The sequence below is a fragment of the Strix uralensis genome, chromosome 4 (genome assembly GCF_047716275.1).
Source record: "Strix uralensis isolate ZFMK-TIS-50842 chromosome 4, bStrUra1, whole genome shotgun sequence".
In the NCBI taxonomy this organism is placed as follows: Eukaryota; Metazoa; Chordata; class Aves; order Strigiformes; family Strigidae; genus Strix; species Strix uralensis.
The window spans coordinates 104,637,535-104,653,091 of NC_133975.1; the positions used below are offsets into that span (position 1 = coordinate 104,637,535).

At 39.8% G+C, this 15,557-nt stretch overlaps 1 protein-coding gene across 3 annotated transcripts in view; it reads right to left on the reverse strand.

The window, feature by feature from the left end:
* Nucleotides 1-5,829: 5,829 nt before the first annotated feature.
* BAZ1A (bromodomain adjacent to zinc finger domain 1A) overlaps nt 5,830-15,557 on the reverse strand; it is a 65,066-nt gene continuing 55,338 nt past the window's right edge. For all 3 annotated transcript variants that reach the window (XM_074868278.1, XM_074868276.1, XM_074868277.1), the window contains 6 exons: nt 12,927-13,174; nt 12,585-12,811; nt 10,865-11,349; nt 9,642-9,787; nt 7,397-7,484; nt 5,830-6,856 (listed from right to left, as the gene is read on the reverse strand). In XM_074868278.1, the coding sequence (XP_074724379.1) occupies nt 6,666-6,856; nt 7,397-7,484; nt 9,642-9,787; nt 10,865-11,349; nt 12,585-12,811; nt 12,927-13,174 (1,385 nt within the window). In that variant the 3' untranslated portion in view covers nt 5,830-6,665. The remainder of the gene's footprint in view (nt 6,857-7,396; nt 7,485-9,641; nt 9,788-10,864; nt 11,350-12,584; nt 12,812-12,926; nt 13,175-15,557) is intronic.

Here is a 15,557-nt window from a genome sequence, read left to right on the forward strand (position 1 = left end):
AAATGAATTTAATTTGTAAGGCACTTGAGAAGAAAAATCGGGTAGCACTTAGATTATTATATATGTTCTTACAGGACTGTTAATCTAGGAAATAGCTATATAAAGCCTAAATAAATTGGTAAGCTAAGAATAGCAAATTGAGAAAACTCAAGTTGGACTGTGTGTTACCCTAGCAGAGCAGGAATACCCTCTATGAGACAACTTTGTTACAACGGAAATTATGGCACAAGCGTGCCCTTTTCAGTTCCTCCACATGGCACTGTTAAACCAGGCTGTACACAGCGCCAGAATAATTCTGCACTGCAACACGATGATAACAACGTGTCACAGTACACAATATGCCTCACGATAATGCAGTGGTACTCTGTTACTTGAATAAAGACCCTTTCTTTCGTGGTTCTTTCATACAAACCTAAGAAAGGAAAGGCAAATGACTGTAGAGAAGAATAAGTGAAAGCTGATCTTCTGTGAGCAGTGGCCAGCACTTTGGAGAGTATGCTGTCATGTAACATCCTTGTAGGAAACTTGGCCCAATCAAACATTTCTATCATCAAAAGTGAGTGACCTGAACAGCTGGATATACTCTGTGAGCAGGGGGGAGGGCGCAGGAAGGGCGCCGGTGCTCGCTGCCTTCTCGCCCTTCTGGCATGGGATGAGGGGAACTCGCGTGGGGCCGAGAACCTCCCACCCCAGCCAGCCTCCTGCCATGCCCAGAGCCCCTTGTGAGGCCACGGCTGATACACGTCTGTCTTTGGAGGCCCAGACACATTTTTTTTTCCTTCTTCTTTCATACCTAAAAAATTTGAAAGATAGAGTTGAACCTAAAAAAAAAGAGTAATTTAAAATTAGTTTCAGCAATTTTCCAGAAAAGCAGCACTACAAACCCAGAAAATTGATACATTACAGTAGAGAAACAAACCCAAAGTTGGCCTCAGTGCACTTTTTGGCAAACGTATGCAGCTGTGACCTTCTGCCACTGAAAACATTTCAGGTGTAGTTTGTACTGATGTTTAGCAATTTAATGCACTCCAAATATTAAAAAGCATTTGTTTGGAAAAATATCTGTTTGTCAGAATGCAGCTATGGGTGTGCCACTGAGGCTGGAGTGTTTCACCACCAGCAGATCAGATTTGTTTGATTACTTAAAGAATAAAACCAAGTTTAAACACAGACCCAGCCACACATTGTCACTGAAGCTCAGGCTAGTGGGTGCTGCAGGGAGCAGGGGGAGGCAGGAGGAAGCGGGGCTTTGCTCCCAGCACCACTCATGGTCTGTTAAATTAGTGCTTTACCAGCACTTCCTCAGGTATTGGAGATGAACTTTTTAAAGACATAGAAGTTCAACGTTCGTGAATGATAACCATTATTTTAATAGTCAGTGGCTTACAGCAGTTAAAAATACAAAACTTTGCACAAGTATATACACGTACATCCACAAATACACAGACCCATTTTAGGGATGGTGCTACTTCAGCATCGCTATTAGGAACCAAGGTGATAACTTTACTCATCCATCTTTATAATTCTTTTGATTTGCAGCATGAGTCATTTTACCTTTTGCATTGGACTTAATCCAAACATCTTCAAACCTTAGTGCCCCAAAACTTTCTTATCAGTGGTAACTAGAGATTCTTCAAGAGGGGTTGTTATACAGGCCTGAGACTGGACATATATACAATCAAGCACTCGAAGGCAAAATTTTAATAGAGCACTGCTTAAGGAAGCACCACATTAAGGGAGGTGTGTTGCTGATGAAGGGCAGGAGGAAGACGACATCACTTGATCCAATGGTAGAGGGCTGAGAAATCTCAGAATGCCCCCTTACAGCAAGCTGGGTAAAGCACAAGGAGCACCTCTGCAGAACTAGACCAAGTCACTGCTGTGAACATCAAGGTGGCAGTTTAGCAGTGCTGGGGAGAGACCTCATGGAACTACAGCAGGCAAGTCAACTGCTGTACAGAAAACCCCCTGCAGTCATCTGGACACTGGCAATTTTTTTTTTTTTTTTGAGTGAGAAGGCTCTTGCAGGTAGAAATAGTCCTTGGTAGCCTCAAGAAGTGTTAGCTGGAATTGTTGCAATCAGTTATGACAGTGATTTACACTAGGCAACATAACCAGTGTTAAATATTATTTATTTGAATACAAACATATAAAACTTAGAAGGTAGAAGATTGTTGTACAATAGGTTAATTCAGTGGTTACATCAGTGATTCAAAAATCATAAACCACATGTGTAATCTCCTAAATCCTAAAGTACTAGATTACCAGTCTAGCAGCAACATGATGTTGGGCAGGACTCTGGTGTGGTCTGGTGTCCCTAAAGATCTGCTCCCTGCACACGTCCGTAGCAGAATCTCCATTTTTGGGCTGTGATAGTTTCAGACATTGTGGGTTGTGAAGCAGGTGGTGACTACAGCAAGTTGGACTGTTCAGGGTCCTGCAATCTCTTCCTCCCTATAATTATAAATGTCATGCTGGTTTTTGGCTGCTTCATGTTGGTTTCTAATGCCTGTATTTGGTAACATTATGCTAAGGTCATCTTCCTTTACTATTAATACTAACATTTATGTGCTCTCTTCTATGATACTTAAAACTTCACCCTCCACACAAGAACCATTGAACACTGGGTGCAGGGGTGGTGACCCCAGCCCAAACCCTTCACAAAAAGAGTGCCAGCTCACATCTGTCACGTGGTCTGCCAGACCAAAGCAGCTCAAGCTTTCCAGCATCATTAAAGGTTTCCAGGAGTTAAACTTCCAGCAGGTGAATCTGACACTGGATATGCTAGTCAAGGTGATCACCTCCCTCCTAATACAGGTGAAGGGACCTGGCACAACAGCTTCCCTACATTGGTGCTGCTAGCTGACACCTAAACATGAACAGCCACCATCAGCTTGACTGCAACCACCACACAGGCTACATCCAGTATTTGAACAGGCCTTCTCCTTCTGACCTCATCCTTCTTGGGTAGGAAGGGCAGCTTCCAATAACGGAAGCCACTGTAGGGATTTGTCTTCTGCATCTTCGGCAGTCTGTGGTGGCTAGGAGGTGAGCAAATTGTCTTTGAGGAAACACTGAGATTTCTTGGGAGAGAGAGTTCTTTAGGTTGGAGCCTAATTCCTCCAAAGGAACTGGGCCAAAGGTTACGAAAGAATTACATACAAAAACGCATCAGAAGAAATTGCCTAGGGTGGTTAGTCAGTAATTCCTAGCCCTGACATGAATGAAAGGGGCAGAATTTGCACAGCAGGAAAAACAGCTGGTATAGCAGTCTCTGGCTACCTGCCAGGGCTAAGGTATATTGGAGCTACCAAGAAGCGAAATACTTTCACTATTGGATCTTGTCAAAATGCTGCTTGGAGGACAGATACTGGACTTGGAGATCAAGGAAGCCTACTGCCTGTTTTCCTGAAGTGTCTGGTAGAGCCTGATTAGTCAGGGCCTCTGAATCTGAGATGAAGCCGTTGACCCTATCCATTTCTGCACCTTTGTGAAACTTTGGCTTGGAGCTCCCTGCAGATACTGCCCATCCCTTCCCTTACTCTGGTGGTAACAGCACACAGGATGGCTGATCACGGTAAGACACGGGTTTGTCTGGGCGGAAAGATGGACGAGGAACATGAATATCTCAGCGTCTAAGACAAAGGCGGAGATATGAAGCAATTTCCCATTTTCCAAAGGCGTATGTGTGTGGGAAATGAACAGCCAAATAAAAAGACATCTTGACATAGCTCGGAAAAAGCACAGCTGAAGTTTGAAGAAGCTGCAATGAAAGTACCAACTCAGGCAGTCAACTGCCAGGAATGGAGGGCTTGGTTCATGCCCTGTGAGCACCACGAAAGCCAAGGACAGTCAGATCTGCACTGCACATACAGCATATATGAATATTTTAAGCACAGCTGCTCAAAGGAGAAGTGGGCACTTTTCTGTATTTCACCCTCAGCATGCTGAAGTAAGGCCTTAGGCTTGCAAACTTAATGACAAACTGATAACTTTGTCAGCAGAAGCATACAACTTTGTAATTGTAATTGATAACTTTGTAGCACAAGCATACAAACACCACCATCACAACCAGAGATTTGGGTTAAACTGTTCTCACCTGCTCTATGCAAACTCAAAATTATAGTTGTGTTGCTGAAGGGAAGCTACTGAAGGAAATAACCTTGGAGAAAGAGTGATAGGAATGAACAGCTGGGAGTAGGATGGGGACAGTAACAATGTAAATTGCATCTGCCACAGATGGACTTGTTCAGCTCAGTGTGCTTCCCACTCTGCTCCCCCCCCGCCCCACCCCAAAAAAAAAAAAAAAAAAAAAATCACATTTAAGTCAATGGGGACTACTCATGGGAACAAGAACTTGCACAACTGTTTGTGCAACCTGCTAGTCAGGATGTTCATATCCTCTTGGGACTACACAGATGCAGGGATATCAAGTACAACCTATACCCAGCAAAGAAATCTTCTGCTGCTCACATCCCTTACAGAATTTAGCATTCTTTGTGGTGGGAACAAGAAATGTGTCTTTGATCTGGACAGGAGAGAGATATCAGCTCTGAACAAGGAAAAGCTTGCACAGAAACTCTGGAGTATTAAGAGACATTTCTAAACAGTACCGCCCAACTGTTCTCATTCTTAGATTTTTTTTTTTTTTTTTTTTAAGAAAAAAACACCCAGCCAATCAAAAATCCAACACTTGAAACTGGTCAGTCTCCTACCTATCACCATCTGTTCCCTAGGCTCAAGGGAACGCCCATGCTTGCCACCTCTAAGGCAAGGTAAGCCCAACAGCAGCAAAGAAAACCCACAACTACATAGCAAGTAATTGTTCAGGTCTGTAGCATGTCTTAATGCTACAACATAATCTAGTGTAAACACAGGGAGAAGAGTTGGTGCAGCAGCAAGCCTCATTTTTCAGTTTTTCCCACCCTCAGACTTCTGCTCCGTGCTGTTTTCTCAGAGTATCACATACCTCCAGGTGGGCAAAACTGGTTTTAAAAAGGTTTTCAAGCTATTGACTCAAACTGAGTTTAATAAATTTAAACAAATAAATACTGAAAGTAAAATTATCAAGGATAGTAAGGATAGTTTAAAGAAGCTGGTGGTCAGCTAAACAAAGCTATGAGGTTTTACACTGTTAAAGATCCTAATTAAAGAACCATACAGCTTATACACATACTTCTTACATTACTCCTCACATACTGATGAACATTCCCATCACTCAGACCAGGTATCACACTGGCTGCAGCTGCCAAAAAGATGCTGGTTAGGATGTGGCAGGTGCACCCACCCAATGAAAACAGGGTTTCTTGGCTGCTGAAGTGTAGCAGCTCCTGATTGCCTTTGCTCTCCAGGCCACACGGTAGTTGGGGCCTTTGGCCAATGGGAGCCGCTATTGACCACAGATCAGATTCATCCTGGGTATCAATGGAGGCCCCTGGGGAGCCATTTTGAGCTCGTCCCCTGGAGCAGCATGCTGTGGTCGAGGACTCTCCCCTTGGGTCGGGACACCACCCAAGGAAACTCCTCGAGGTGACTTGGGTCAGGACGCTGCCCTGAGCAGGTCCTCGAGGTTGAGATAGAGTGTTTTGGGTTGTCATTAAACCCTAGGAAGTTGTTCTGTTCTCCTCTCACAGACATTCGAACCTGTAATTTGCAGAGGGCTAGTTAATTGTGTTGACAGATTTTTAATTTTTGGTGGTTGGCTGTTTGAGAGCCTCCGTAACGTAGGGTACTCACATTGAAACCAAATTCTGCTGTTTTCTCTCCAGTAAGTGAATGGGAAAGATGGTGTAGCAGTGTAACTCAAAAGGAAATGCCAGAGGCTCAAAATACTTTGAAAAATGTGTCATTTTATTTGTACACTTCCAAAGTTGTACGTAGAAACTTATAGTACAGTCCTGTAAATTTACTCATTGCTAGAAGAACTGCCAGGGACAGGGGAAAGTATTTATTCATTGATCATCAAGTTAGAGGGGAATAAACAAAACAAAAAAAAACCTGGAAAAAATTTTTCGAAGTTATGGAACTCTCTCCTTTTTTTTTTTTTTGTTTTTAATCCCCAAGTACAAATTTTATAAATACAAAACAAATTCACAAATTACTTTGAATGCTAAATAAATATCTACTTAATAAACTCAGACTGAATACTTCCAGCCAGCACTGGTACAGTACTTAAAAGATATGCAGTTGTACTCATTCATGTGTAGTGTTGAGAAGATATGCTCAAACAAGTTTTAAACATACACACAGTTTCTTCAACTGTGCTACAGCAGAAGATTTTATCTGAGTTGATAAAGCCCTCAATACCACAGCTCCTACAAAATCTAGACAATGAAACAAGGTCATTTGGTGCAGGAAAAAACAATGTACTTCTGGAAGATATTTGGACACATGAATGTATTAAAAATGTACAAAACCTCTGTAAACCAGTACTGTATCCAGTACATCTATCAAAATTATTAGACACTGAATAAAACTGTAGCAAAGGTAATCTTTCCTACATTCTCCTGAGTGCTTAATATTACATTGAGAATATAGTGCAGGCCACACTTCAAGGTGGTTAAACAGTTGTTATTGCTTTATACAGGTATGACGACTGCGTGATTTAACATTTCATTTTAATGAACATAACAGATTCCCTCAAAAAATCCTTTGGAAGGCAGAGGTTAGATTCGTGACTTCTTTGCCGCAGGAGCGGCGTGGTCCACATTACCAGATGTGATCGGAAGTCCAAGCTTTTGAGCCTGAATGTGGAAGAAAGCTTGAAGTCTGGTTCCAGCTTTTGCTTCACTTGTGTTACGAGGGTTGTATTCAAAGCAGTTCGAAAACATCAGCTCAATGTCTTCAATGAATTCCGCTAGCAAATAAAAAGTAAATGAATTAATTTAGCATGTCTCAAGTCATCAGAGAGCAGTATGATAAAGGAGTATAACACCACTAAATTCATACAGTGATCCTACAGACATGCAACACAAAAAGTGTCCTTACATGTGTGTCAAGTTTCTATCATTGTATTAGTGAAGTGCCACGTAAACATTCTTAAATTTCTCTGTTTATTAATAAAGGAAATACAAATCAAGTAGTAACAACAGTACCTTCTCTAAATATTTCACCAGTGCCACTCACTGACATCAAGGGCTTGAGAAATTACTCAGCTGCTCATTTCTTATCTCTCTATACATCACATATTTTGATAGTAAAAGAACTATGCTCAACGCATCTTATTTAAAAAAATATTAGTAAATTATGTTTTTTTTAAAAAACAACAAAACCACACCACAAAACCCTAAACCAATTACAGCTTTCTAATCCTCTGACACAGCTGTATTTCAGGACAAGAATATATTTTAAAGAGACAGACTGGGGTTCATTACCTCTTTCAATAAATAATACTTACATGCTAACTTATATTCACATTTATTCACTTTTTCACGGATTATGTTTAAGGCAATAGGTTTTTTGATGATATCATAGTAGTCTGGTACCTTTTAAAAAAAAAAAAGAATGATTCATAGATAAACAAATGGAAGGTTAAAATTCTAACTATGTAAAAAATTAAGCAAGTTGTGCATTAGCACAAAGCATTTTGGTTTTGTTTTTAAATAAACAGGAGACCCAAGCAACCACCTCCATTTCCTGAACTGAATATTAGTTTTCAGGTATTGCTTTTCCATTTTTTATATCATTAAAGTATCAGACCACAACAAACATGAGCCAGCAATTCAATTAATAAATCTAATCCTAAATACCCTGTGAACGACTGTAAGAAACTTGCATGAGCAGATAAGCATTACAGTGTTCCAGCCATTCCCATCTGTCAAGTGCAAAAATTATTTCCAAGATTTAAAAACTTTTCATTTTCCTGTAACATATTACAATATTAAAAGCTCTTTAATCATAAGTAACAACCATTTTTACTCCACTACTATTCACCATCTTACAGCCTTATAAGAGAAATGAAATACTGAAATTCCATTTAACTGCGTGGAGGAGAAGGTAGCGAACCTTTCTGTAGCAAGCAGGATACAGTGTGCAAGTACCAGAGATAAACAGCCACTCAGAACAGTGTTTATGTGATATAAGTGAAGGGAGGAAAAGCATTGCCTAACCCTTAAGGGCATTGATCATTTGGATCACAGATTTTGAATTCCAGGTAAACACCAAGATTAGGGTGATTCTGTCTCACTCAAAGAGGGACAGGGAGTGAAAGCATAACCAATCCAAATTTGACTTTTTTTTTTTTTAAACAAGAAAAAAATAACCACCTGCACCATCACCTATGTTTTAAAACCAAATTCTTGGTTATGGCCTATAACTTTTCTATATCAAGGGCAACCTGCAAACAGACCTAGAGAAAGAATTAGTAGAGAAATAGAATTAGATTGACACATTTTTTTATTCCTTTCCCTTTAGGAGTGCTGTTTACATAAGTACTAAAAAGAAAGGTAATTTTCTCTTTCTGGCTTGCTGTGCACTGATCATTCAATGTTTTCTTCACATCGTCTTAAAGGCAGCAAAAAGTTTAAACCAAAATTTCTCTCATGATGAATAATTTGGGTCACTCGGGTATGGATTTTTCTTTCCTAAATATAGAGAGACTATCCCTTAGTGATTGATTTAGGCAAATCAGAATGCACTGAATTCTAGCGGCTTCCTTTCAGGATCAAAATTAAGTTGAATTCTCCATCCCTCCTTAAGAGGCTTTCTTGCAATTCACCAGATTCTTGCACTTTCCAGTGTAATTCCTGTACTCTAGTAAGCAGACACTAGTCTCTGTTTCATTCAAAATTCCTCTCCTCCTCCTCCTCCACACTTAGATCTTTCATTCACATTTGTACATCATTCTTTTTGTCCACATACATTAATCCTTCCAGCTATCTGTGACTCTGAATTCAGAGTTTTAAGTCTTCATTTAACAACTACCATTGTTAATTTTAATAGAGCACTTAAACACTGAGCTCTAGATCCTGCCAGAATGCCTGTGCAGAGTTGCTCCAGAGGGCTTAGAGAGGACAGGCACTTTGTTAGGGTAGTTCCAGCAGTGCCTTACAGCTGACAAGCCAGTGCAGCCTGCAGAAAAAGCAGACACGCTTTGGGAACTTTTACTCTAATGCAAGTCTCTAAATCAGCGCTTACTTTGGTTACGTAGTTTACCATCAAGTATTTTAAAATATAAACAAGAAGGAAATTAAATTAAGAACTAGCTAAGAAATCATCTTTTTACTGCATTATAGTTAACATCAGCATGAAGTTCTTCCTACATTGTTATTTTATTGCAGGTCTGTTCTCAAAATATCTTGGCATAAATTGAAAACTAATTCAACTACTTAACTAATAACCATAAGCTTATCTTTAGCAGTCATGTGCTCTATTTGTTGTTGGTGGTGTTTTGGGGTTTTTTTAAAATCAAAGCATTTCAGTTTTAAATGCCTGATGGCAAACATATTTAAAGTTTTCCCAATAACATGTCAATCGGAAAAATTATTTCTGGCACCAAATATCTGAGCTGAGATGCAAGACTTCTTCCAAATCCTATTGCTTAGCTGTATTCCTGTTTGGGCAATGCTATAAAATCCCAAGTTTTACTGGCAGCAAACAGGATTCTCAGCCATTACCATTCCCTCTACAGTTCTATCAGTTACCTGGATTTTGGAAACCAGTTTCATGAAAGGCCAGCTGTCATCATGTCGTACCAGTTCCACTACGAGTTGCTCAAAAGCTGAGAGTTCATGCACTCCCCCCTGACGTCCTGAACTTCTCCTGTTCAATGAGGTTTGAGGAGATGATTCTGGAAAAAAAACAACACCCCACCAGATAAACTAAAAACCTGACAAGTAAAATAATAACAAGAAAAGTGAAACATCAATATTCTTGGGTACTAAAATTGTAGTTTCAAGGCACAACTCATGTAGTTTGGCTTCAGGTCTTAACTATCCTTCAGCCTTGTTATTAACCACTAAATGTCTCTCTTGCTGTACAAAATGCTAAGTACCAAGACTTAGCTGGGTTCCTCCTCCATTATCCTTCACTGCATTAATTTTGGAAAGGATTTTTTCACTGATTTCAATTTTAAAACAATTTGTTAAACACTTAAAGAAAAGCCCTATTAGAGGAAAACAGAATAAGCTGCCTGCTCATAACTTTTACTTCCACAAAACCTCTATTCAGAGTGGTTTTATCTGCTTTCAAGAGTAGTCAGCAGGGTAGTTAGAGGATAAGCCCAGAGACTCCCAATGGTGAAGGACAGAAACAGTGCAGAATACAAGGCTGCCACACTGGAGTGCAAGCTCTTTTACACTCTTCAGTCTCACACTGAGTCCTTTTTGTTTTTAAAAGGTTATTGTAGCTTTCCAAGTACTACCCTACCATCAAATACTTGGTATTAGCTTAACAAGCAAGGACACTGTTAGCCCTATACCAGGTAGATGACATTTTCCTTCTGGTAGCAGTTTCCTATTGTACATGTATATTCCCAATTTCACTACCTTGCCTACATCTGTGTTCTTCACTGTTAAAGTCTTTAATAAAACAAACCCATAAAAGCTGTAAGTAAACATCTGCATGGGTTAAGGCATAAATATCACTTCCACATTTTCTATTCACTTATTAGCAATTGCTCCATATTGTGTACAAGTATGAAATTTCAAATATGGATACGATAAATCTTGGAAAATTAAGTATTTGTTCTGTAGATGACAAATTTTTTTTAAGGTTCACTTCTGCCACTGCAAAAGAAGGGAACTGTCCTGCTGGAAGTGGTAAAAATGCCTTCAACCACCACTTCTAGTCTCCTTGCTCCACCACACAAATATTTTGGCAACGAACAGAACGTGGTTTTTGTTCTGGACAAACGCATTTCTCTAACCTGTGGATTGTCGTTTCCTGCCTCTTCTCTTGGGTTCAGTAACAGGAAGAGAAAGCTTTGAAGCAGAAACTGGATACTTCCTAAGCCGTTCATTTGAGTCTGCGGTATCAACAATTCTAAATCCAAGAGAATTGGAGGGGCTGTTTTCCAGTGTGTTATCAGCACTCTTTCTTCCTCTTCGTCTTCTTCGAGGACCGAGTAATTCCACAAATACATCTGCTTGTAATGAACTTTGGCTCTGACGAGTGGTCCGGCTATTAAGTCTTAAAGAAGGCTTTGTCACTGATGAAGGGGCTGGTTTTACCTTTCTTAAACCCCTTCTGGTAACTTTAGATGAAGATTCAGTTTGCTTAGATGTGTTTTGCTGACTCCGAGAAGCGTATCTTGCCTGACGCTGGCTGTTCTGACTTGAGAATGGATTGTTGAGTTTGGCAGCTCTCATTTTTAGTGGAAACTTGACCTGGGGTCTTCCTTGCTTTGATGGGCTACAAGAAGTGAACAATTGTGTTTAAAATTTATCCCAAAATTCCATTCTTCTCTTTTCCCTCAGTTTTCTAATTCAGTATTTAAAAGACCCAACCATTCAAGGTCGGACTGGTGAGCAGCTGGCTTTCAAGATGATACAGTCATTCAATTACCATTATCTTAAATATTGCTCTGAAGTCCCTTAACCAAATATTATGTGGAGCACATACTTCAAAGAAACGCTCAGAGTTCTGATCACCCTTGCAGCTTTTGCAGTATGAATACATTAACTGGAGCACCAGCTATCACTTGCTTATTTCTCGCAGAAACTGAATATTGTTCAAAAATCCTAGCAGTTATCAGCTACATAAACAAACTGCTGTTCTAAAACACTAAGTATAAAAGTTATGCTCCAGTCAGGGTTTGTAAGTAATACTCAAGACTCTCCTTCCATTACAGGAGAGAAGGAAGATCCCAGAGATTTACTTCAAGGAGATGCAAGTTCTCTCCAACTATTGAATCCCAACTGTCAGAGCTGCAAATAATCTTGCTTCAGTCAATTCAAAATACTGTACCAAAAAGAAAAAAATACTCAGAGATCAGGAAAGTTTCCTTCGACTTTTACACTCCTGGCATGTGTATCAAATCCATCACTTTACTGAAATTATCACATTGGATTATTTAGTTGTTTGGGACATTTTTTGTTTGGTTGGTTTTGGTGGGGGGGTTCTTGGTGTGTTTTTTGTGGGGTTTTTGTGTTTGTTTGTTTTGTTCTGGTTTTTATGAACAGCTACTGCAGAAGTCCTCAAGTCCACCCAGCGTCACATAGCCTCTGACAGATGACCTTGTCTTCCCTAATGTTCCAATACTTACTGTATGCATCTAGTCCCCCAAAATTCAAAACTGGACAAAAACAACTCCAGGTTTTCTCCAGAAAATCTTTACTGTTTGAAACTCTCTCCACTTTATATTCAAACAGTAGCTGTACAGAACTGCAACTCCGATGGCCACCTCTCACCCATACATCCAAGGCTGGAATTTTCATCCTGAAAAGTGAGTCTAATTCCAGTGGACCTAACTTTTGTTAATCTTAAACCCATCAGTAACAGCCAAATGAATGACAAGCTGCCATTCTTTAAAATAAACATCTTTTTCAGACTGGATTTTCAAGATATGTGCTTATGTAAACAATTACTCCACTTAATAATCAAGATGATGTTTCAGTAGGAAACCACTTTAACAGATATCTAGTTACCTTATCTCTTCTTCCTCTTGAGATTCATCCTCGTCATCTTGATCTTCTTCATAGTGCTCTTCCTCACTTTGTCCCATTTCATCATAGTTTGCCTCTTCTTCCCCTTCTCCTAGTCGTTCAGCAGTTTCTTCATCACTTTCCACAGAAGGTCTTTGTCTGGAGGAGAGGCGTCTAGAGCGCTGTTTTGGTCGGCACTCCGGACAAAACCAGTCTCCTTCAGGAATGACCTAGAAACAGAATTAAAAAAAACAAAACAAAAGCAAGCATTAGTAATATACAATTAAGTTATAAGAACTACTCAAGTTTTGTGTGAAAAAGAAGCACTTCTTTTTCCTCAAATACCTTCAGCTTGGGTCTGATACAGTAAGTATGATAGCCTCGATCACAGCCATCACACAGCACCATGCTTTCTGCATCGCCTTTCTTTCGACACACTTTACAGCGAGCATTGAGGATGGACTTTGACCAGATGACACTTCGATCCAACGTAGACAGATGAAGGAAGACTTGCGACAAGTTGGTAGAAGAAAGAAGTGATTCTCTCCAGCGATCCAAAACTGTTTTATAGGACCGTCCACCATCACTGGCATCTTCCATTGAAGAAGGGGATTAAAAAAAAAAAAAAAAAGGCAGAATGATCAAACTTCTTTTTCAAACATCCAGGTTATTCTAGACTATGAGGTAAGGTGCTTTCAAACAGATAGCAGTAGTAAACTTAATATTATAACCTTTGTCTTATCTCTTACAATACTTGAATATTTCCTCCTTAGTTTCCAAGCTGCTAAAGCTGTAAGATTTTACTGTTCAATACCAATTCCATTTAGAACTTGCACAGTAGGAGTAAGACATAAATGTCAACCTGGAAACCTAAGAATTTGATTCAATTTATAAAAGTATACATGAAGATTACTTAAGGTTAAAAAAATAAAAATCACACTCCCAATTTACTTTCCCTTGTAGGTACGTTTTGAAATTCCATAATATTTACATTTAAAGAAAATACCTGGCATTAAACAGATTTCACAGGCAAAAGACACCTTCAAGGGCTCTTCTCATCTGCTCTTGCCCCAGTATAGTCTAGCAGACAATCTGTCAGCCCTCTCCCCGTGCCTCAATGCTTTTATTCCTGCCCTGCACTCCACCTTCACAAGAACCTGCACGCCTGTGTGGTTAACCAGATTGTGTGACTGGTCTGGTTGAAATATAACTAACTGTTTTCTTGATATTTTACAAGCAATGTAGCACACATGAATCTGTGGTACACACCCAGTGGCAAACCAAGTAAGACCTGGGATACTAATTAAGTTAAAATAAAGGGGGGGGGGGGGCGGGGGGGGGCGGGGCAGGGCTACAGAAATTATATTGTATTTTCAAACAGGTTTGCAATCCAGGCCACCAAAGCAGCTACACAAATACCCACGCAGAACAGCGCGGGGGGCGGTACAGAACAGGAATGAGCAGCTGGGAGTTACAGAAGCAAATGGGCTGTTTGGAAGAGCTAGAGAAACGAGAAGGTAGAAATTGCACCCTGCACTGCTGCTGCTGAGCAGAAAGGAAATTTCTTTATGAATGTTGAAAGCTATTTCTTGCATTTTAGAGCAAGAAGGTTTAAGGAGAGGATGAGACAATATAGCAGTACTTTTGATTATAGAAATGTCCACAGATTTCCCTTCTAAAAGTGACAGTCCAGTTATTACTGTGTGATCTCTAGCTGATTAATGATTCACTCCAGTATAAAATGCCACCTTGCCTGCTGCACTAGTCACAGTGGGCACAGGAATGGCCTACAATCCACCTGTCTGCCAAATGATTTCTCCTCAGGAATAGGAAGAGAAAATATCTAATAACAAATAAAATGAAAGAACAAAAATGAGACTAATTGCTCTCCTGGCAAAGCCTTTGTGTCTTCTCATCAACTGGCTGCCAGGATTTGCCTAATCTTGCATACATTTGCATTAGCAGCAAGCAGCACAAGAGAAGCGATGGGAGAAGGCAGAGGATAAACAGGAAACACAGCTTCATAAATAAAGTATAGCCACTCCTGAACTGCAAATACAAATCCAGACTTCCTAAAATTTCCAGTTACTTCGTCCTTGGGTTTCCTGTCTCAAGCTCAGTCTTACTACGGATAGTGGACAAGCTCCTTTTCACAGCACTGCAGTATAACTCTCAATGTATTTTTTAAAATTCAGTAAGAAGAAAATGAAAACCCCTTGTCAGGAAACTAGACTCTAATGTGAGACCCACTTAAGTTTCTACTGTAACTCTGGCAAAAGACATTTTATCTTAAGTGTATATATAGTTTGGCAAGCATTTCTTTTGCTGACAATGGCAGCTTGTGCATTATTACCTTTTTTTGGTGGTTATTTTTAGCCTAGATTGGTTCACCAATAAAGTTCATCACACAACACAACAAATATTTCCACTGCAAAACTGCAATATAGACATAGAAATTGCTGACCACAACCTGCTTCAGCACGTCCTGCTGTGGAAAGAAACACACCAAATGACACCCACTGTTTCAGGCTCCAATTTGTAAAATAAGAATAACACTTTTTTCTTCTATCCATCATCTTTCTCATTTATATTGTTAACTTGAAGGGGGAAACGGCCTCTTCTTTTGTGTCTGAGCTGCTCTACATTGCGCAGTGGGATACCCCTCTGTCAGCTAAGCCCTCCAAGCCTTGCTACAATGCAAATGAAGTTGTTTGACAGATCTATGCACTCATCTATCAATAGCTAATTGAGTTCAGGGAAGGGTTTTCCATTTTAGTATTTCTAGAAAGGATATGCAGTTGTACAATGCTGTGAAGTTTCAAAAAAACGACGGCATTAAAAGGAAGGGGAAAAGAAAAGGATTATGTGAACGTGCAGATTTCTGTTCCAAAGTGATAAAAAGAAAATACACTTCTTTATCTCTAGTTGCAGAAAACTTAAAAAAAATAACTTTTTTTTTTTAAAAAAAAATCTTTG